At 37.8% G+C, this 21,296-nt stretch overlaps 1 protein-coding gene across 6 annotated transcripts in view; it reads left to right on the forward strand.

Annotated features, from left to right (window-relative positions):
• The first annotated feature begins 3,646 nt into the window (after positions 1 to 3,646).
• Positions 3,647 to 21,296, forward strand: part of PRELID2 (PRELI domain containing 2) — an 82,779-nt gene continuing 65,129 nt past the window's right edge. The window contains exons 1-3 of one of the 6 annotated variants that reach the window (XM_027841946.1): positions 3,647 to 3,771; positions 18,651 to 18,713; positions 20,418 to 20,575. In XM_027841946.1, coding sequence (XP_027697747.1) covers positions 20,528 to 20,575 — 48 coding nt within the window. In that variant the 5' untranslated portion in view covers positions 3,647 to 3,771; positions 18,651 to 18,713; positions 20,418 to 20,527. Of the gene's footprint in view, positions 4,067 to 18,650; positions 18,767 to 20,417; positions 20,576 to 21,296 lie in introns of those variants that run through there. The other 5 variants (XM_027841945.1, XM_027841947.1, XM_027841944.1 and 2 more) reach the window with 5 other exon arrangements.

Here is a 21,296-nt window from a genome sequence, read left to right on the forward strand (position 1 = left end):
GGATGCAGATAGCATCTTCCTTCATAGGTCCTTTGTAGTTAGTTTGGGTATTTATAATAGTCAAAATGACTTATTTGTTCAAAGTTGTTCTTAAAACAATACTGCTGTTACTGTATACATTTTCTTGGTTCTGCTCATTTCATTCTTCATTATTTTATGCAAGTCTGTCCATGTTTTTCTAAGATCATCAAGCTCATCATTTCTTACAGCACAGTAGTATTCCATCCCATACCACAACTTGTTCCACCATTCTCCAACTGACAGGCATCCACACAATTTCCAGTTCTTTGCACCACAAGGAGAGCTGCTACAAATATTTTAGAACGTATAGGTTCTTTTCCTTTTTCCCTAATCATCTTTGGAGATAGACCTAGTCAAAGGGTATAGGCAGTTTAATAACTCTTTGGGCATGATTCCAGATTGTTCTCCAAAAGTTCATTGACAGCAGGGACTGCTTAATTTTTGTATGTACTCCAGAGGGCCTCACACAGTGTCCTGCACAGAGTAGGTACTTATGTTGATTGACGGGTCACTTGAGGGCCAGTGAGGAAATGATAGGATCACAGAATCATAAATCTGGAGCTGAAAGAGACCTCAGAGGCCATCTAGTCTAACCCCATTATTTGACAAGTGAAGAACAAAGACCCAGGGAGGTTAAGTGACACAGGTGATACTCATAAGCAAGAGGATTTGAATAAAGGTCCTCTGATTTGAGGGACAAGTCTCTTTCAGTCAACAGACATTTATTAGCACCTACTATGTGCTAGGCACTATGCTAAGCACTGAGGACGGTAAAAGATAGTCCCTGTTCTCGGAAACTCACAGTCATGCAAATAACTATGTACAAACGAGCTATGTACAGGATAAATTGACGATAATCCACCAAGAGAAGGCATTAGAATGAAAAGGAATTAGGAAAGGTTTCAGCTGACAGAGAAAAGATTATTAAATAACCAATTATTGGTGAGATCCAGGGTTTCTTCCATTCCTATCTCTTCATTCTACTGGGTCAAGTCAGCATATGAAGGAGACTCCCGATAATGAGATTGGATTAACTTTCTCCTCAGTTTTGTTCAGACCCCACGCAAGTGGGGAAGCCCTTTGAATTCTATTCAGGAGTGGGTGTGTGTGTGTGCATGGGGAGTGGGGTGGGGTGGATCCTTTATCTAGATTACTGAGGAGGCTGAGGGTGGTTTGGGAATGAACATGATCAAAGTTTTGGTCCTTCATTAGAATGGGTCCAATATTCATTATAATATTCATTCCTCTCATTAATTGTTAACCAAAGAACACAGTTGATTGCCACTGTCAGGAACACCCACTCTTCCAAGGGCATTTAAGTGTTGAGTGGATTGCATGAGGGGGTCTTTGGCATTTGAGAGTGCCACTGACTCCCCAATCATCTAGAAATTATCTCTTGAACTTTTTATACATCACAGCTCAGAGTCAGGTGATAGAGTGTCCTGTTAGAGGACCGGCAAGAAAGCTGTTCTTAATCTGACCAAACTTGTCCAAGGCTACTGACTAACTGCGTGATCTTGCTTTTCCCTCCGAGTAACCTCATTTTTTTTTACCTTTAAAGGGAAATTGAAGGAAAGGGTATGCAGGTTGGAGTATCTTGGGCTCTAAGGTCTCTTCCAACACTAACATTTATGATTTTAAAACATAAGGTGAATCTGGAAGACGCAGTGAAAGCAGGAAAGGCAAGATCATAAAAGTAAGGGTGGAGTTCTATAATATATGCCTGCTCTGCTCTCACAATCATTAGGGCCAGCTCTGAGAGTTGGGACAGGAAGCACTATTTTTTATTGGCCTCCTGACATTAAAATGATCCACACAGTCAATAGAGTAGACCATATTTTACAGCCCTATTTCATTTGTGGTCATATAGAGCCCCAGTTTTGTGCTCTGTCAACTAGACCACACTGTGTGATCTATCTCAGTCACAGGACCACAGATTTAGAGCTGGAAGGGACCTTAGAGGTCATCTAGTCCAACTCCCACATTTTATAGAGGAAATTGAAGCCCTTAGAGATGACATAGTCAAGCAGGTAGTAAGTGCTGACTGAGCTGGCTTTCAAATTCAGGCCCTTTAACTCCAAATCCAGAAACTGTTTTCCATTATGTCATACTGCAGACAGTATTTCTCCTTCCTTGTATTTCTCTTAGCACTTTTCCTGGAGTTCTCTCCTTTATACTTCATCACATTTTGCCTTGGATCATAGTTACGCTGTATTTATTTTGAACACATTCTAGTATTTATTAGATTATAAACTCTTTGAGAACAGGGTCTATTATATCTATTATAGTATAGAACCTTATGCATTATAGGTGCTTAATAATGGTATGTTAGATTGAATTGCTAACTGTGTACATTCTATCACACTTAGCTAGATTAAATCATGGCAATTTCCCAAACCTGAAATGAAAAATGTTTCCTACCATAGGAATATAGATATAAAGTTTGAAGGGACTTTAGAGATTATCCAACCCCTTCATTTCATTAGAAGAGGAAACTAGAGTTTAGGAAGATTGTGACTTGCCCAGAGATAGCACTTGAACAGTGGCAGCGTAGTAAGAATAAGTGTATTGTCTACTGTGGTGGCTATTTTCAAAGGGAGAGTGTTTGCCTTTCCAGTCTTTGTTTTCTCCAAGTTGGGTCCCTTATCTGTGTTCTTGTTGTCCCTTTGCTTCCCACCTCCTTAGAATGTGGGCCCTGGGGCTTTTATTTTCTGTCTTTGTATCTCCCATATCTACAATAATGCCAGATCCATAATAGGGACTTAATAAATACTTTTTGAATTGGATGGATTTGAATATGAAACTGCTGTATGCCCAAGTTGCTTCTAAGAGTTAAACTGATAAGAACATGGGAGGTCCTGGAAAGAGGAGATGGTAGGATGTGTTTTGAAGTGATAGTGGGGTGAGGAGGCACATCTTTGATATTGTCTTTTGCGAAATGCTTTCCCCCTATTTTTCATATTGATTGAATCAAGAATCCTGCTTCCCCTCTCCTCCCCCCCCCACGACTGTTGAAATAGATCAGATATCTCATATGACCACTTCTACCTGTTGTGTTGTGCATTCCTCTGGGCAAATTGTTTCCATTTTTTTCTGTGAGGAAGGAGAGAGTTAGCTTCACGACACAGTGAAAAATGTGTTGAATTTGGAAGAAGAATAAGTTTGAATTTTGGATTTACTCCTCATTTTCTGTGTGACTCTGGGCAAGTCCCAGTTTCCTTATCTATAAAATGAGGGGTTTGGATTAGACAACCTCAGAGGTGCCTTCTAACTCTAATTTTAGTGAGCATTTTGGGGTTCTTTTTATTTTAAGCATTATTTTAAGTATAGTTTTGCTCTTTTGGGGTTCTTGCCCCTTCTTTTCCCCATCTCCTTGCCTTATTTCTCACCCCTTTCCTTTCTCCTCCCCATTCCTCTTTTCTCCTTTTTCTTTCTTTCCCTCCTCCCTTTTTCTTTGCCCTTTTCTTTGCTCTGTAGACTTTGTTAGTCCTAGGGCCTGTGTGAGGATGATACACTCACCAAGCGCCGACCCCACCCAGACTGCTAATATTGGTAGCTGTCTACAGCCCTCAGGACTGGGTGGGACGCCAGCTGCAAAGAACAAAACCTGCCTGCTACGCGGGGAGAAGGAAAGAGCTGGGATGTTCTGATCTCTTGGCTCTGAAGGTCAGGGGTTAGGAAAAGGCACAAATTCCCATAGTCTTTATTTCAGTTGCTCTTTGGTCCACCCACACCAGTTTCAGCTAAAAGGTGAGTCCTCTCGATGGACTGTGTCTCTCTCAGGAGCCAATAAAGTTTTAGAAGTTTGAAAAGAAAAAAAAAACAAAAGGAACTCGCCATCAGCCACTAGCGTGGCTGCGCCTGCAGGCTCAGACTGTGAGCCCGCGAGGCTTGTGTGTTGGCAGGCAGGGCCTGTGGGGCTCAGAGAAGGACCGACTGGTTGGCCTGGAGGGACCATCTGCTGCCAGAAATGGGAGTCACTGTGGATGTGCACCAAGTGTACAGATACCCATTTGAGCAAGTGGTGTCCAGCTTCCTCAGAAAGGTAAAGAAGTAGCAGTTTTTGTCCTTTTGATCTCCTTTGTCCTCCCTTGGACTGTGGGTGTTACTTCTGCCTACTCTGAAACTTAGTAGCTATGTGCCCATGTGCAAGATCACTCCCTTGCCAGTCACTCCCTGCCTGCTTCCTCAAACTGAACTGTCAAGTAGAGAGGGTTGAGAGATTCTGTCGCCCTTTCACTTCTTTCTGTGACTACAAGTGATCCTTCCCTCCTTAGAAGTATCACAGCACTATGATTATACCTCTGGGACTTTCATATTCTACTTTGTATAACATATCAAGTTCTTTGGGGATAGTGTCTGTAAGTGTTTGCTGAATGAATGAATGAATGAGTGAAAGAGGAACTCCTGAGATCGTGGTTGTCTGTCTCACCTGCTGGAGTTTTTTTTTTTTTAAACTTGCATCTGCCTTTGTGGTGAGAATGTAGGAATCCTCATCCACAAAACTTTTTGAGCAAAGAAGCTGTTGGGGCCTCCACTGAGGAGCTGGAGACTCTGATAGGACAATGTTCTTGGGAAGGAACAGGAAGGAAAAGGAATGGCTGGATGGTTGTTATTTTTTTTTGCACTCATTTGCCTCTGTGTGAGACGGAGGTGATGGAAGGGCCACAGGATTTAGAGTTGGAAGAATCCTTAGAAGTGATTTCGTTAAATTCTTTCATTTTACTTTTCTGTCACGCCATACCATACTAACCCTCCATCCAGGAATCCAGCCATAGCTTCTATGTCTGTGTCTTGACCTAGTCTGCCATCATTTGTCCAAGGCTACTACTCGCTTCTATGTGTTGACACCACCTATTGGAACAGAAGTTTCTTTGTGGGCAGGAATGCTTTTTCTTTTGTATTCCTATTTCCAGCACATAATAGTGCTTTGCAGGTTGTACTCTTTTAGTGAATGCTTTTTCTTTCACTCATTCATTTGTAAAATAGGTTAACTGAAGAGACTAGATCCCTAAGGTAGTGACAAAACCCAGGTTCGGTTCTGATCCAATTAGATTCAGTTAAACAAGCATTTATTAAATCCCTACTATAATCCATGCATTGTATTAGGTGCTGGGGATACAAAGAAAAAAAAACCAAAATTAAACCTTTTCTGTAGATCTGACCAAGTCACACACACTCTGCCTCCACTCAATGGAATTGTAGTGGTATCCTGTCACTTCTAAGATCTCACACAAAATTCTCTGGTTAATGCTCAAAGCCCTTCAAAACCTAGCTCCCTCCTACCTTTCTAGTCTTTCTTACACCTTATTCCCTGCCACGTACTCTTAGATCCAGTGACACTGGTAGAAAGGGAACCTTTCGGGCTTGGTGGACAGCCACAGGAAGTAGGCTAATATTGCTCTATATAGAAGGTATGGTTGAGAGGGGGAGGTAAAATATAAAAAAAACTGGAAAGGAATGAAGAGGCCAGTTTGTGAAGGTCCTTAAATGCTAAACAATATTTTATATTTGATCCTGGAAATAATAGGGAGCTACTGAGTTTGTTGAGTAGCAGAAGTGACATGGATAGACTTGCACTTTGCAGCTGAATGAGAATCAGAAGCAACTTGAGACAGGAAGACCAATTAGAAGCACATTTCAGTAGTCCTAGCATATGAGGGGCTTGAATTAGGATTATGGCTGTGAGTGGAGACAGGGACATACAAGAGGGATGCTGTGAAGATAGAAACCATCAGATTTGAAAACAGTTTGTCCATGATTCTTCAAGCATAATATAATTTTTAAAAAATCTCTAATCATCCAAATTATTATTTTTGCTTTATTTGATAGAGTGATTGCAACTCTTGCTTTTTTGGACAAACCTGATACATAGTAAATTCTTTTCTAGACTTAAAATTCTATGTAAGTCTTTGATTTTTGCACGATATATTTCTTACAAGCAACAAATTGTGTTTTTGTTTTCTAGCCTTGCCACTCTTTCATTTTATTGGATTGTTTAATCCATTCACAGTTAATGTTATAAAAGTTAAATTTGTTTTCCTCTATTTGTGTCTTTAATACTGCTTTTTTTGGAACTTTTTCTCTTCTTTTTTTAAGTTAGTACTTTGTCCCTATTTCAGTGTTGCTTAAACTTCTTAGATGTAACTCTATTCTCACAGATTCTCTTCTCTTACCCTTCCCATTTTAATGCTTTTCTCAGTTTTTGAGTTTACCTGGTTAATTGATTTCTTTTCTCAATGTTTTTGTTATATTTCTCTAGTCCTCACTTGATTCATCCATCCCTACTAGTTATCACCCTAAAATTTTCTTCCATTTTGTTGCTAAATTTCTTGAGAAAGTGATCTATGACTGGTGCTGCCACTTCCTCTCTTCTCACTCTCTTAACTCTTTGCAGTTAGGTTTCCAACTTCATCATTAAGCTGAAACTGATCTCCATCCCTACCCTTCTTGACTTCTCTGCAGCCTTTGACCCTGTTGAAAACCTTCTTCTCCTTGAGACTCTTCTCTTGATAACCCTCTTGTCCTTGAGACTCTTCTCTCTAGGTTTTAGTGACAACACTCTATTCCAGTTCTCATACTTCTTCTCAGTCTACTTTGCTGGATTTAAATCCAGGTCACTAACTGTAGGGTATCCCACAATGCTTTTCTTGGGCCTCTTCTTTTTTCCCTCTTTAAGATTTCACTTGGTGATTTCATAGGCTCCCAGAGATTCAATCATTAGCTCTATGCCAATGATTTTCAGATCCGTTTATCTAGTTCTTAATCCTTTTCCTTAAACTCCAAACTCACATTGCCAAATGCCTGTTGGACATCTCCAAATGGATTTCTCAGACATCTCTAGTTCAAAATGCCCCTAAACAGAACTTATTATCTTCTCCTCCCTCAAACTCCACTTTTCTGAACTTTCTTATTTCTATTGAGGGCACCATCCTTCAAGTTACCTAGGCTAGCAACCTAGGTGTCATCTTTGAATCCTCATTCTCTCTCACCCCCCCCATCCCAACAGGACTGTTTCTGAGTCCTGTACTAATATATTTTTCTTCCCATCTTATTCCCCCCCCAGTTCAAAATCTCTCCTCTTCTTCAACAATCTTTTTTTCCTTGTATTTCTTTCCTAAAAGGATTTCTTTGCTTTGTGCTCTTCTCTTCCTATTCAAATTCTCTTCTTTGACTTCTATTTGGCATTTCAACCTCCCCCCCATTTATTCTTCCATCACTCTCTTTCTGACTCCCCCCTCTTCCCACACTCCCATTCACTGATGGGTATCCTCAAGGTAGCACTGAAAAACCACTTTGGCTTCTTCCTGAATTGGGGGATTTGTATTTCACTGGTTTTAGTTCTTCCCCTAAGTATCTTAAGGGGGTGGGGAGAAGGAACAAGAATGGCCACACTGGGCCTAACATAAAGGTTACCAAAAGTCCAGTGTGGCCATTTATTTTGTTCCTCTGCCCCAGATTCCTTCCTTGACTCTCTTCCTTTCCTTTTCTGGCTGACCTGAATCATTGACTACCACTTTTTACATGGTAAGGAGAGTAGGAGGAAGATGTTCCAGAGTCCATGCAGCCATGAAGTCCCCCAACTTAGAGACTTCTCCAGGCAGAAGGCAGCATGAATTTCTTTACCCTCCAACACCATCTCACATGTCTGGGAAGAATCAGTGTCTGCTTTTTAGGGTGGAAAGGAGGCAGGGGCTGGATTGCATTAGTAGACCCAGCAGCAGGAAGGGATTCCCATATGGGCCTCAGGCATGATCCTATGAATTATTTTGTGCAGTCCTTCCAGAAGCATAGAGTGAGTGGGGAAGGGTCACTAAATGAATACTTTAAGGATTAGCATTTTCTAGCATTAGTTCATAAAGATTTTACCTTGATGGGATTCCTGTTTTCTTGTTCTGGGAATTCATCTGTAATTTTTCTGCATCTGGCACATGATTCTCAGTTTGAGGTTTTGTTTTGATAATTAGTGAGGCTGCTAGGTCTCTATCCCAAAGACATAAAAAAAAGGGAAAAGCAACTATTTGTACAAAAATGTTTATATCAGCTCTTTTTGTGGTAGCTATGAACTGGAAATCTAGAGGATCTAGAGGATACCATCAATTGGGAAATGGCTAAACAAGCTGTAATATATGATTATGATGGAATATCATTGTGTGATAAGAAATGACGAGGATGATTTCAGAAAAACCTGGAAAGACTTAGATTCATAGGTTGACAAAGAGGGTGATACTGCCCTCTGGGGGGTGCAGGAATGATCCAGAGGGACAGTGGTAGCCTTAGGTGCAACTGCAGGGTGTTGAATAAAAATGAGCATAAGGAAACAAGAGAAGAAAGCATAAAGAAAGAAGAAAGAAGCATAAGGAAGCATAAGGAAAGAGAAGAGAAGAAAAATTTGGAAAACCATTCATACATGTTTCATCTGTTGTGTAACAAAGTCAAAGTATAGTGATTACATTATTTTCCAAATAAGCACACAAAATGCAAGTTAAAACTGATCAGTGGTCAAGTCTGTGGACAGGTCTTAACAAGCAAGTGTTGTCAGGCCAGCCTGTTGCACATTGTCAGGAAGTCCAGCATGCATCAGCAGGAATATGTATGTGTAATGATTTTTTTACAATATGATACTATATGGTTATGTGACACAATAGTGAATCATCAAAATTTCAATGTAGGAAAAAAACACCAATTCACATAAAAAATAATAGTTTTTTGAAATGATGCAAATAAAACAAACATTAAAGGGTTAAAGAAAGTAGATTAGGGGAGGGTGGGAAGAGTGCTGAGTAATCTCTCTTTGAAAATGAGGTGGTAGGCCAAATAAGTTTGGGAACCTCTGAATGAACTGATACAAAGCGAAGTGAGCAGAAGCAGGAGAACTTTGTACACAGTAACAGCAATGATGTACGATGAAGAACTAAGAATGATTTAACTATTCTCAACAATACAATGATCCAAGACAATCCCAAAGGATTCGTGATGAAGCATGCTATTCACCTCCACAGAAGGAACTGATACTGTCTGAATACAGTCTGAAGTATGCTATTTTTCTCTTCCTTTCTTCCTTCCCTCCCTCCCTCTCTCTCTTTTCTTCCTTCCTTTCTGCCTTCCTTTTTTCCTTCCTTTTTTCCTTCTTTCCTTCCTTCCTTCTTTCCTTCCTTCTTTCTTTCCTGTACAAAATGACTACTATGGAAATGTTTTACATGATTGCACATGTATAAACTATTGCACTGCTTACTGTCTCAGGGAGAGGGGAGGGGAAGGAAGGAGGAAGGGATAGAATTTGGAACTCAAAACTTTTAAAAAAAGTTAAAAAATTGTTTTAACATGTAATTGGGGAAAAATAAAATATATTAAAATGGAAAAAAATGAAGTGAATAAAAATCAATGCAAAAGAAATAAATGGAGAAAACCAACAAGCCTACCAATCCTAACCTTAAGCAGAAGTATATTAAACAATTTAATAAAATGAAAGAAAACAAAATAAAAAAGAGAGTGAGTGAGGATTGGAGAAAATTTCTAGCCTACAGTCTTTTTCATCATATTGCCTGGAAAGTCTGCCCAATTCCTTTGTATCCATTTTATATATGTCTACATATATGTCTTCTCCCTGGTAGAATATAAACTTTATGAAGACTGGGGCTGTTTTTCTTTGTTTTTGTTTCCCCAGTGCCAGGCACATAATATGTAATTAAGAAATGTTTGTCATTTGATTGATTGATAGTCATAGCTTATTGTGAAGAACCTTAAGAGAACAATATGCCATTTTTATAACTGTCTTCCAAGGTACAGAATCAATGGAGTGCCTGGCTGAAGATCACACTGCTTCTCAATGGCACATTTTGCATATTTAGGTCTTCTTTGTTTTCATTCCACTGCTCTTAAAAAATCAATCAGCATTTACTGAATACTTACTAGGGTATCTGTTTGACACTTAGGTTCTCTGCATACAAGTACCAAGAATGAAAGAATTCCCACTCACAAAGTGCCTATATTTTTAAAGAAAAGCAAAGTACATATATAAGTACTTACAGACTAAATATAAAGAAAATCCATGTGCAAATAGTTAATTGAATCTGTGATCTAATTGATTTGGGAACTTCTTCAGTCATGTAGATTGAAATACATCCATGCCTGTCTGCTGACTCTACTCTGTGTGATTGTGATCCACATCCTCCCAAAAGTTTGCCAGTGGGGGAGGGGTCTATTCAACATTGGAGTCTTTTTTTGCTTTTTTCCAACATTGTGACAGGATCAGTGGAGCGCTGTATTTTGGATAGTCTCTTTAAAATGCTCAAGCAATAAATCTGGTATCAAGCCTTATAAAAATAAGGTACTAGAAGGAGGGGGTATCTTAGATTTTGAGGAACGTCTCTTCATTAGAGGAGGCCAGGTCCCTTTAATAAAGTGTTTTGGCTCAGAGATCTGCCTCAGTTTCTCTTTTAGTTATTTGGGATGTTTTTTGGTCCTCAGACTAGGTGGTAGTAGATTGAGTACTGGGCCTAGAGTCAGGAAGACCTGAGTTCAAATATGACCTCAGATATTTACTAGCTGTGTGATCCTAAGTAAGTCACTTAACCAGTGTTTGCTTCAGTTTCCTCATCTGTAAAATGGGGATGATAATAGTACTTACCTCTCAGGGTTGTTTTGAGGATCAAATGATATAATATTAGTTTTAATTAATTAATTAATAATTAATAATAAATAATTAATTAATACTTGGCACACAGTAGGTACTTAGTAAGGGCTGGTTCCTCCTCCTCATTGAACCCTCAGCCAAGTTCATTCATTTTCCGTGTTTTGGCCCGGATATGTATATTGTTGAACAAACTCTCTAGGCTATCCATTCAGATGCATGTTGAAATCTTTTTATCCATTTGGTTTTTCCTCTGTGAATGAATGAGGCAAACTCCTTAGAGTGATTACAGGTCATTCTCGGAGGTTCTGCAATGTCTTGGGACTAGTTGTAATCAACTCAGACATTCAAAAAAATAGAAGCATCTGAAAGACCTCACCATCCACTTAGAATCCTTCCTCAGTCAGGACTCTGCATTTGATCTCCTCTATCACAGCAATAAATACCTTTGTTCAGCATATGCCTTGCCTGATTTTTATTATCAGGTCACTGAATAGGGTTATTTCTATCATTAAGTTTTCCAAGAAATCTCGAATGATCTCAATACACAGATAAGAGACACCTTATTGTAAAAGAGCCTATAAAACAATGAAACAGTGTTTTACTCAGTCTAATGCTTTTTTTGGTAATCTATAAATAAGTGCCATAAGATCTTATGCAGCAACTTCCAAAAGTCATAGTATAATAAATGCTTTTGGAACACCCTGTATTTTCTATATTTTTCAGTCCCTTGAGATGGTAAAGATGTGATCCCTTATTAAATATCATTTGCAAAAAACCTATTTGTTTCCTAACAACACTGTCATTAACTCAAGTATAAATAACTCTCATAAAGTTTTGGTATAGATGGGAGAGGGAACATATAGCTCAGTAGCTGTGGATGTTTTCTTGGTCACTTTTTTTTCTTTTGGTGGCTATAGAGTCTGAGATTTTTCCCTACACTTTTAACATCTTCTTGTCATGTAGATATATTATACATTGTTCCTTCAATGCCCTCAAATTATCACTGTAGCACATATATAGAGGCTACATGCCTCTATGTACTTGATCCAATCTGACTTTTTTTTTAATGTCATTTCTTCTTCCTGTGATGTATAAAAAAGTTTAAGAGACAGTTTCTGGGTAATTAATCATTTTATTAGTTATTGCTAGCAAATAGTTAATAAAATGATGGTGATTTGGCCATCTCATAAATTGAAGTTTCATGCCTGAGTAGAACACAATGGGCTTCCCAACTTGGGTGGGATCTGAACAAGATTGTGGTGAAAGTTAATCCAATCACATTATTAGCAATATCCTTCAAATGCTGATTTGACCTAGTAAAGACTGAGGAAATAGGAAGGAACAAAACCCTGGATCTCCCCAGTAATTGGTTATTTAATAATCATTTCTTTCATTCCTTAGTAAGGTTCTCCATGAGAATCATTTGGAACCTCATCATCCTGCAACATTGGATGAGCCTTAGTACTGAGACCTTATCAGTGCTCTCTGCCCTTCTAATTAGAGGAAGGAGCAAAAACCTCCTCCAAAGCTTTCCATTTAAGAAGGGCATTCAAATTAGCTATCTCTTCATTTCCTACCTTGTTTATCTCCTATGGACTTCTCTATCACAATCTCTGTATCTGGTACCTTCCTTTGTTTTCTACTTCCTTTTGTGTATTATCTCCCTTATTAGATTGTAAGCACCCTCAGGAGAAGGACTATTTTTCTTCCTTTTTTTTTAATTTGTATCCCCAGGGCTTAGCATAGTGTCTGGCACTTAGGAGGGTCTTAATAAATGTTTATTGACTGACTGTAAGAACCTCAGGAGTTGTGATGTTAGGATCCAAGTATGGTGATTCCACTATCTTTGACTGAAAAAAATATTTGTTACAATAACAATTTTTGCAAATAATTTCAATTTTTCCTTCTGTTTGTAGTGCTCTTCACATTATCCTTCAATGTCCTTTGGATAACTTTGCTTTATTGGATATTTTGCCCAGCTTTCTTTAACACAATGCTTGGCATATAAGAAGCATTTAATAAATGCTTTTTGATTGATTGACTGATTTTTATCCTCCATTGCTTCTCTCTGCTTTATGAGACTGCTCATAATTATTTATCATCTTTCTTTGTAAGATTTTATAGGCTAGTTTGTGTTTTAACCAAGTATGGCCTTTGATAGCCATCTTTCCAATTAGCAAGTAAGTCAAATGTCTGCTAAGGTACTTTCTGGGGTCTTTGGGTCTCCTTGTTGTAGCAATTATTTTATGTTGGTTTAGCTTCTGGATGAAATTATTGTAGTAATTGTTGATCTTATTTTTGTTGTTCATTTCCATTTTTGATTTTCAATAGCTTATTTAAATAATTCAGGATTAAATTTTTTAAATTGTACATCATATATTTTACTCATTACTATTCTTCTTTATTATAAATTCTGGTTTTACTTGAGATAAGTCCGTGGACTGACTGTTCACAGACAGTTCACTCTGATAACTCCCACATCCACATGTCTTTTTCTACCTGTTTTAATATAGTCACTTTCATTTATTTTTATAATGTTATTTGATGCTCATCTTGTTCTGTACCCACCAATTGTGTTTTTATTTATTTTTTTTTTTAAAGAAAATGTTCATGAAAGAGGCAGAGGTTCTTAACTTTTTGTGTCATGGACTCATTTGGCAGTCTGATAAAACCTGTGGACCCTGTCTCAGAATAATGTTAAGTATACAAAATAAAACAGGGTTACAAAGGAAACCAATTGTATTGAAATATAGTTGTCAAAATATTAAACTACTTCATGGACTTTAGGTTAAGACTCCCTGATAAAAGAGACATAAGGCTTCTGCATAATCTACAAATTTTTGGCTTTTCTCATTTATTTCTTTGGAACTATACTTACATATTTCTTTCCATCCTCAACTTTCCCTGTTTTTGCATTGAGATCACCAACTATCAGCACATAAGTTGATTTGATTTGAAGAATCTTACCTAGTTCTGCATAGAATTTCTCTGTCATTTTGTCTTTAGCAATTGATGTTGTTATGTAACCTGCAATTATTTTCATGGTCGTCTTTTTTTTTTTTTTGCAAGAAGAATAATTACAAATAAATGCAAGATAGTTAGGGAAGGAGGGCACTAGCAGTTGGAGACAATTTAGGAAAGGTTGCATACAGAAAGTGGTGTGTGAGCTATGTCTTGAAGGAAGAGAGGTGCTCTTTGATGTGGTGATGAGGAGAAATTATATATATTTCAGGTATGGGACAAAGCCAGTGTCAAGGCATGGAGAGGGGATTGAATGCCAAGTGTGAGGAACAGACAGAAGGCTATTAGGCTGAAAAACAATGGAGTATGAGATAGACATTAATGTGCAATGTACACAATGTGTTTATATCCAAAGTACTAAGTACAATGCTCATAAGTGCTTACTAATTGTTTCCTCATTCATTCAGTGAAGCTGGAATGATCCTGGAGATTGGATATGTGTCTTGAAGCTTTAAAAGCTAAACAGACATTTATATTATATTTTAGGGCAATAGGGAACCACTGAAGTTTATTGAATAGAAGAGTGACTCAAATCTCGACAAGTAGTAAATGCTTGAATTGAATTGTTGAATTGCACTGTATTGAATTTCATTCATATAGTGTGAGACTAGCAATAAGGAAGCTTAAAGCTTTCTGAAAAGTGAAGGATTCTACAACAATGTAAATCATGTATCCTCCCAATTTTGTTTTTGCTAGTCAGGGGTTTTATGCATGGGATTGTTGTTTAACTGAGGCATGCCAATGTGATAAATTAAGGTTCATCCATTACACAGTCTTACTGAGTTTTGAGTAATTGGTTTGTGTTCCTCATAGTTAAAAACATCAGCATATTCTCTGGGGAATTTCCTGTCCCTGATTTCCATATTCTATTCTGTTCTATTTCAGTAGGGTCCCGGGCTAATGAAGGTGAGGGTAGGGGTTGGATCCCTTTGTGAGCCAGTTAGCTTTGCCTTCTTCCACAAATACAAGCTATATATACTCTCAAAGTAGGCCAATCATTTTCAGAATGTGTCTGCCTGATCACAAAAAAGTCTGGAAGACAGAACTGTGCAAATCCCTACTCATTCCTTAAAAAACTGCTGAAAACAAAGCATATGGTAGTAAATATGGATGAAACATTTATTCCTCTTTGTCCTTGTCTTGGCCAAGGCGCAGTCTTGAAAACTCCCTCCTGGCTTTCTTGCATGGTGTCTTCTCTGCTCTTTGGGCACTTCTTTTAGCCTTTATTATTGTCTTTTCTTAGAGGGAATTAGTATGATAGTGGTTCTTAAACCATGGGCCCTTTGTCCTTTGTGGAGATGGGGAAAGAAGTTATTGCAAGACATCAGCTCTTTGAAAGGGATAAACAAATCCCAAGAATGTACCTCCAGAATACATGTGGTGTGACTAGGATAATGAATAAACAAACAAATCTTCTACAGACTGAGTACATTGCAGATAAATATGGCTAGATGCTGTTGTCATTAATAAAACACAAATTCATTGTAAAATGTTTCTGAATCCATAGTAGCTTTTTACTGCCATACATTTTTACAATCAGTGGATACTAAGGGTATAATTACTATCATATTTGGAGTCTGAGAAGTTTTTTGACACTTTAAAAGGTTCCTCAGACTTGAAATGTCTGGGAACCTCTAATCTTAGTTGTTTTATACAATATAACTCAGCAGCTATTCTTTTCTTTACTTAGAGAAAATAAGTTTAAATCAGCTATTCCTAGCCTGTGGACCCCATGGAGAAGAGGAAGCTTTTGTGTTCTTTCAGGGTGTGAGAATTTTGCTATAATCTGAATGGTAATTTTCTTGTGGTTTGGTTAAAAGAACCCTGGAGTAGGTGGCAGAAGACATGGATTCTACTCCTGCCTGCAACATGTACATTATGTATGACCTTGAGTAAGTCATACTTTTCTGAGCCCCATACTCATCATCTAAAAAAGGGGAATATTTTCATGACCTGAGAGGGTTGTTGTGAGGCCCACATGTGACAATACCAATTCAGTTTCAACAGACATTCATTAAGTCCTTGCTGACTTCTAAGCACTATAATTGATGGGATAGAACTTTGAAAATTTTATAGCTTTGTATAAGTGCAAGGTGGCATAATTCTCCTTTCAGTGTGAGGTTTCCTATGAGGATTATATGAAAATGTTGGCATCCAGGAGAATAGCATTTATACTTTTGGGAAGCTGATTTATTTTATCCTGATGTTTGAAGCTGCTAAAACACTAAGCAAGTTGTATTTTAAATAGTGTCTTGTGCTATGGCTTCTGGTATGTTATTCCCTCACAAGTCATAATACACTACTATTTTTAAAACCTTGAGAGGCATTTACTCTCTTTAGCCTTGTGTGTAACAGATCACTTACACTAAGACAGTGCATGCATTAAGAGTTTAGGTGGTATCTTTAAAACAGACAAACTAGGAATTGCTTCCCAAATATTATGTTTGTTAGCTGACTCTTAGTGAATGAATGGATGCATGCTACCAAAAAACAATGTATTGAATGAATCATGGTATTCATCTGGACCAGGGCTTTTTTTTTTATGACTTTCTCTCATGCTCTGCCTCTTTCTTCCCTCTATCCTTCTCCCTTCTTCTCACTTATAGCTGTTTCTCTCTTTAACTAAAATCATTTACAAGGAGCTTTCCCAAGTTGGGTAAATGAATTATAACTGTACAGAAGAAGCACCTCTGGTGAGCTCAAATGACTATATTTAACGAGCTTGCCTTTTAGGAATTGGCATCAGAGAGGACTAATGAGAGAGGGATGTGCTATGAAATATCTACTTCTCAAATTTCATGTATTTTAAATCTAATAAGTCAGTAAAGAAGACCAAGGACCCAAAGGACCATTGTGTTGAGTTAGTTTTCTTATTTATATATCAATTAAAGGCCAGATAAAACTTTTCCTATAGAGTTGTTGGTGTTGATTTATTATTATGTGGACAAAAGAAACATTGCAAATATTATGCATAGGGATGTATGATTTCACCCTTAAATTGCTTTGGGATTAAGTAACATACTTAATTTGAGTAGCTGTAACAAAGTACAAAGGCTACAATAATTTCTTTCCTGCAATACAGTGATCCAGAGCTCCATTTTTACTGGAAACTGGATATACTAGAAGAAATTGTTTGAATAGTTACAGTTAAGCACATAAATGGCATTATGAATGGTATTTTCATTTCTAGTAGAAAGTTGATTAGGCACTTACTAATAGTTTCCTTTTCTTTCATGTGTATAAGAGAGAAAGAAAAGGAAAGAGTACTTGGTCTGGCCTTATGCTAATCACTTAGGCAAGAGTGGAGAGAATTCTCTGCATTTATGAAACCACAGATACTTGATATACTGAAAGTCTATAATAAGTATTTATTAGGTGCCTATTGTGTGGAGTCATTGTACTAGCTCCTGGGGATAGAATACAGACAAAAGTGAAATCATCCTTGATTTCAAGAAACTTGCATTTTACTTGGGAAGACAACATGCATGTGTCTGTATGCATACATACATACATACATACATACACATATACATATCCACACAGAGAGACAGGGTAACTGTAAAACTCTGGAGACTAGGAAGGGTTTTATGCAGAAGGGTTTGAACTTAAGTCTTCCCGAGGGTGGATGTGAGAAGAGAGAGCATTCAAACAAAGCATGGAGAGACCAGTGCAAATGCATGATCATGGAAGTAGCTTGTTAGAGAAACAGCAGGAGGCCTAGTGTGACTGAATGAGAGAATGTGAAGAGGAGAGAAATGTGAAATTGGGCTGGAAAGGTAGGATGGGTCTAGGTTAGGACGAACTTTAAATGTCAAACAGAGGAGTTTATATTTAAACCTACAGTAGACCTAGGTTCAAATTCTACCTGTAGTAAATACTAGCTGTGTCACTACAAGCAAATGATTTAACCTCTAAGTTAGAGGAGTTAACAGTTTATATCTGGAGTCATAGTGGACTCCTCACTATCTCTCACCCTCCTTATCCAAGCTGTTGCCAAGGTCTGTCAATTTCACCTTTGCAGCATCTCTCAAATATACACCCTTTTCTCCTTTGATACTGCCACCATTCTGGTGCAGTCTCTGATCACCTCACGTCTGGACTATGGCAATAAAACCTGCTGGGAGGTCAGCCTGCCTTAAGTCTCTTTCCATTCTAATCCATTTTTTATTTGGCCACCAAAGTGATATTCCTAAAATGCAGGTCAGAACATGTTGCCCCTCTCCTCAACAGACTCCAGTGACTTCCTATTACCTCTAGCAACAAATACAAAATGCTCTGTTTGGCATTCGAAGTCCTTCATAACCTAGCCCCCTCCTACCTTTTGAGTGTTCTTGCACCTTATTCTCTGACGTGTACTCTTTGATCCTGGCCTTCTGGCTGTTCCGCAAATCTCTGTTCCACTCCATCTTTCGACTGGGCATTCTCTCTGGCTGTCTTCCAAGCCTGGAGTGCTCTCTCTTTCTCCTCCACTCTAACTGACCTCCCTAGCTTTAAGTCCCATCCAAAATCCCACCCTTCTACAGGAAGCCCTCCCTAACCTCTCTTAATTCTAATGCCTTCCCTCTGTTATTTCCTATTCATTCTATAGATAGCTTGCTTTGTATATATTTGTTTAAGTGGTGTTTGCCCATTAGAATGTAAGTACCTTGAGGGCAGGAAGTATCTTTTGTCCCTTCTTGTATCCCTAGCACTTAACATAGTGCTTGACCTTTCATAGGTGCTTAATAAATGCTTGTTGATTGATTGATTGATTGATCTGTGGAAAATAAAAGCAGGTCAGAAAAAAAAAAGCTAATACATTGACTGAGTCTGACAGAAGGTGCCAGTGTTTAAAAATTGGCAAACTCTACAAATAGTGTTTTATTTATTGTTTGGTTTATATCTAGACCAAAGAAAGTGATGGAGAAAATGTTAATAATGAAGATTAAACTTAAAAGTGTCATATGCACATTTTTTTTTTTCTGGAAAACAGTGCACAGATGAAGATGAGGAAAGGACCCTTCTGAAGAAAGGCTGGAACTGATAAATTGCAAAGGTTGGGTCCAGATCATTCCACCCCACTCCACTTAGCCTTGATAAATTTATCCAGTGAGTTGTTCATTTGGTGTGAAGAAAGTCTGGACACCTCCCTAGGAATAAGAGGAAGTGTCCTTCAGATTCACTAAGTGATTTTGTAATGTTTGCTGTGGCCTCTATGAAATCATTTAGCTAGTTGGAATCTGAGATTTGAGCTAGTGGGAGCCAGTAGAGAGGTCTCCTGCCAATCCCCTTGGAAAAGAGTATTTGAGGGTGGGGGTGGGAAGAGATTGCCTCATCCTCAGATCCAATTACATCTACAATTTCAATTAATCCAAATAGATTTCTTTTTGGACCTGGTGTCCAAGGCTTGTTTACATTTGGTGTTTGAGATGTCTTCTTACCTGATGAATGTATTCAGATTAATTGGGATGGTGTGATTTTGACCCCACCCTTACACAAATATGGATGGGAAAAGAGATGTGTGATTGAAGTGCCATCATTTTAAAGGCACTCAGGGATCAAGATATCCTAAATATCCCAAATAGAAGATGATTCCAAAAGAAAGGAAAATATGACATTATTATTTTTTAAAGGTAACTGAGAAGACTTTAGTAAATATGTATCTACTTTGTTACTTCTGTGAAATATTTGAAACTAGTTAAGTTGTATTGAGGGTATTCATGATGAAAGTAAGAGAAGGACACAGGTAGGGTTTTGCAAATGATTTTCTACAATCAACTGCATCTTTACAGTTATAGAATTGACTGAGAGGTCTAGTGTAATAGTTTTTGACCTTTTTGAGCATAAGGACCCTTTGCCATTTAATGTAAAAATTTCAGAGGTCCTCAGATAATAGTTATACTATTATTATCTATTAATTGAGAAAATATATGATGAGAAACTATGAATTCAGCAATGCTCTGAAATTAATTTGGATTTTATTAATTACATCTATTATATAAATTTGAGAGGTGGTAGAGTATAATACAGGGTTAGGCTTAGAGTCAGGAAAATCTAGGATTTAGTCCCACCACTGTCACATATTAGCTAGGTGATCATGGGCAAATCAGTTAACTTCTCATTGCTTCTGCCAACTCTCTAAGTTATGTAGACATTACTGATCTGCATTAGTGGAGGGAATTTGTACATTGGGGGTCCCTAGTGCTAATAAATCCCAGGTGCAGACCACCTGTCCCTTCCAGTCCCAGAGCTTATATATGTACAAATGTCTTAAGACATTTTGTTTGCTTATACATTATCACACTTCATATTTTGTTGTCAATGGATAAAATTAAAATGACAAGTGATACTTAATGTGCATATGGACTTAAGAAACCTTTGCAGTAACTCTTTGCACGATCCTCTGTCCATTGCATGATAGAATACATGGTTCACAGGTTAGGAAACACTTGTGTAGATAAGTTGAGGTCCTGCTGTGGTCATTGTTTACTGATAACAAAAAAAAAATTTAATTCTTTGTAGCAAAATATCTCAAAATCCCCCTTTTCTAACAAAATGTCTCCTATACATTGTTGGGATCACAAAAATTGTCTTGGATGCAATCATAGAGATAATTTGATTCAGTGATTTTCTGTGTATCATCATCAAGCAAGACAAAACAGGGAAAGCCATGCTCATCAGAGGTGTTTTGTAGTGTCATCGAGAGTAGAGGAGATATTCCATATAGATAGTAAGGTTTGCCATATATTTCTGTTTGCAGATGACATTGTGCTGATTTCACAAATTCTCAGAATGATACAGGGCCCTCAGGGGGATCCATGATTCTTTAAGAGAGATTAATCTGTCAACTCATCCAGAGAAACCAAGTAAATGCCGAATGCTGAATGCCTGCATTATGACATGCATTTGGACTTTCAGGTACCACATGGAATTTGGACAGGTATTGAAGAATGGCAACTAGTTAGGCCAAGAATTGAGTAAGAGTTGAAAACAATGAAACACTTTCAGTGATTCCAATTTGTTCCCTGCAACAAAAGCCAATCTTTTAAAAGTGCCAGCATTCTTCTATTTATGATTTTTCTAAAAATCGTGATAGAGCATGATCTCAGGAGAACTAAAATTATGTATGACCTAAAGGAAAATGGAAAGATACATGTCACCATAAGAAGTTGTGCCTATTACTAACTATGATTTGTATGCCAGAGGTGATGTAAAAACAATAACATTAATAATAGTTAACATGTATATAGCACTTTAAAATTTTGCAAAGTGCATTGCAAATATTATCACATCTTACCTAGACAGCAGCCATGGGAGAAGTGCATTATTATTATCTTCATTTTACACATGAGGAAACTGAGGCAAATAAAAGTTAAGTGACTTGCCCAGGGTCACACAGCTAGTAAATGATTGAAGCTGGATTTGAATTCAGAACTTTCTTCTTGACTCCAAGGCCAGTGCCCTATCCATTGACTATCAATTGCCTATAAATATGGGGGACATATGTAAATAGAAAAGCAAATGAATCTGTCATATGAAGAGAGTAAGGGATAACAGATGAATAACTAAGTTATTATAGTAGGACTCACAAAATATTGAAATTACTGTATTATTGTTCAAAATAGCCTAATAATGCTAT

This window comes from Vombatus ursinus, unplaced genomic scaffold, assembly GCF_900497805.2.
Source record: "Vombatus ursinus unplaced genomic scaffold, bare-nosed wombat genome assembly UNPS02014863.1, whole genome shotgun sequence".
Taxonomy (NCBI): domain Eukaryota; kingdom Metazoa; phylum Chordata; class Mammalia; order Diprotodontia; family Vombatidae; genus Vombatus; species Vombatus ursinus.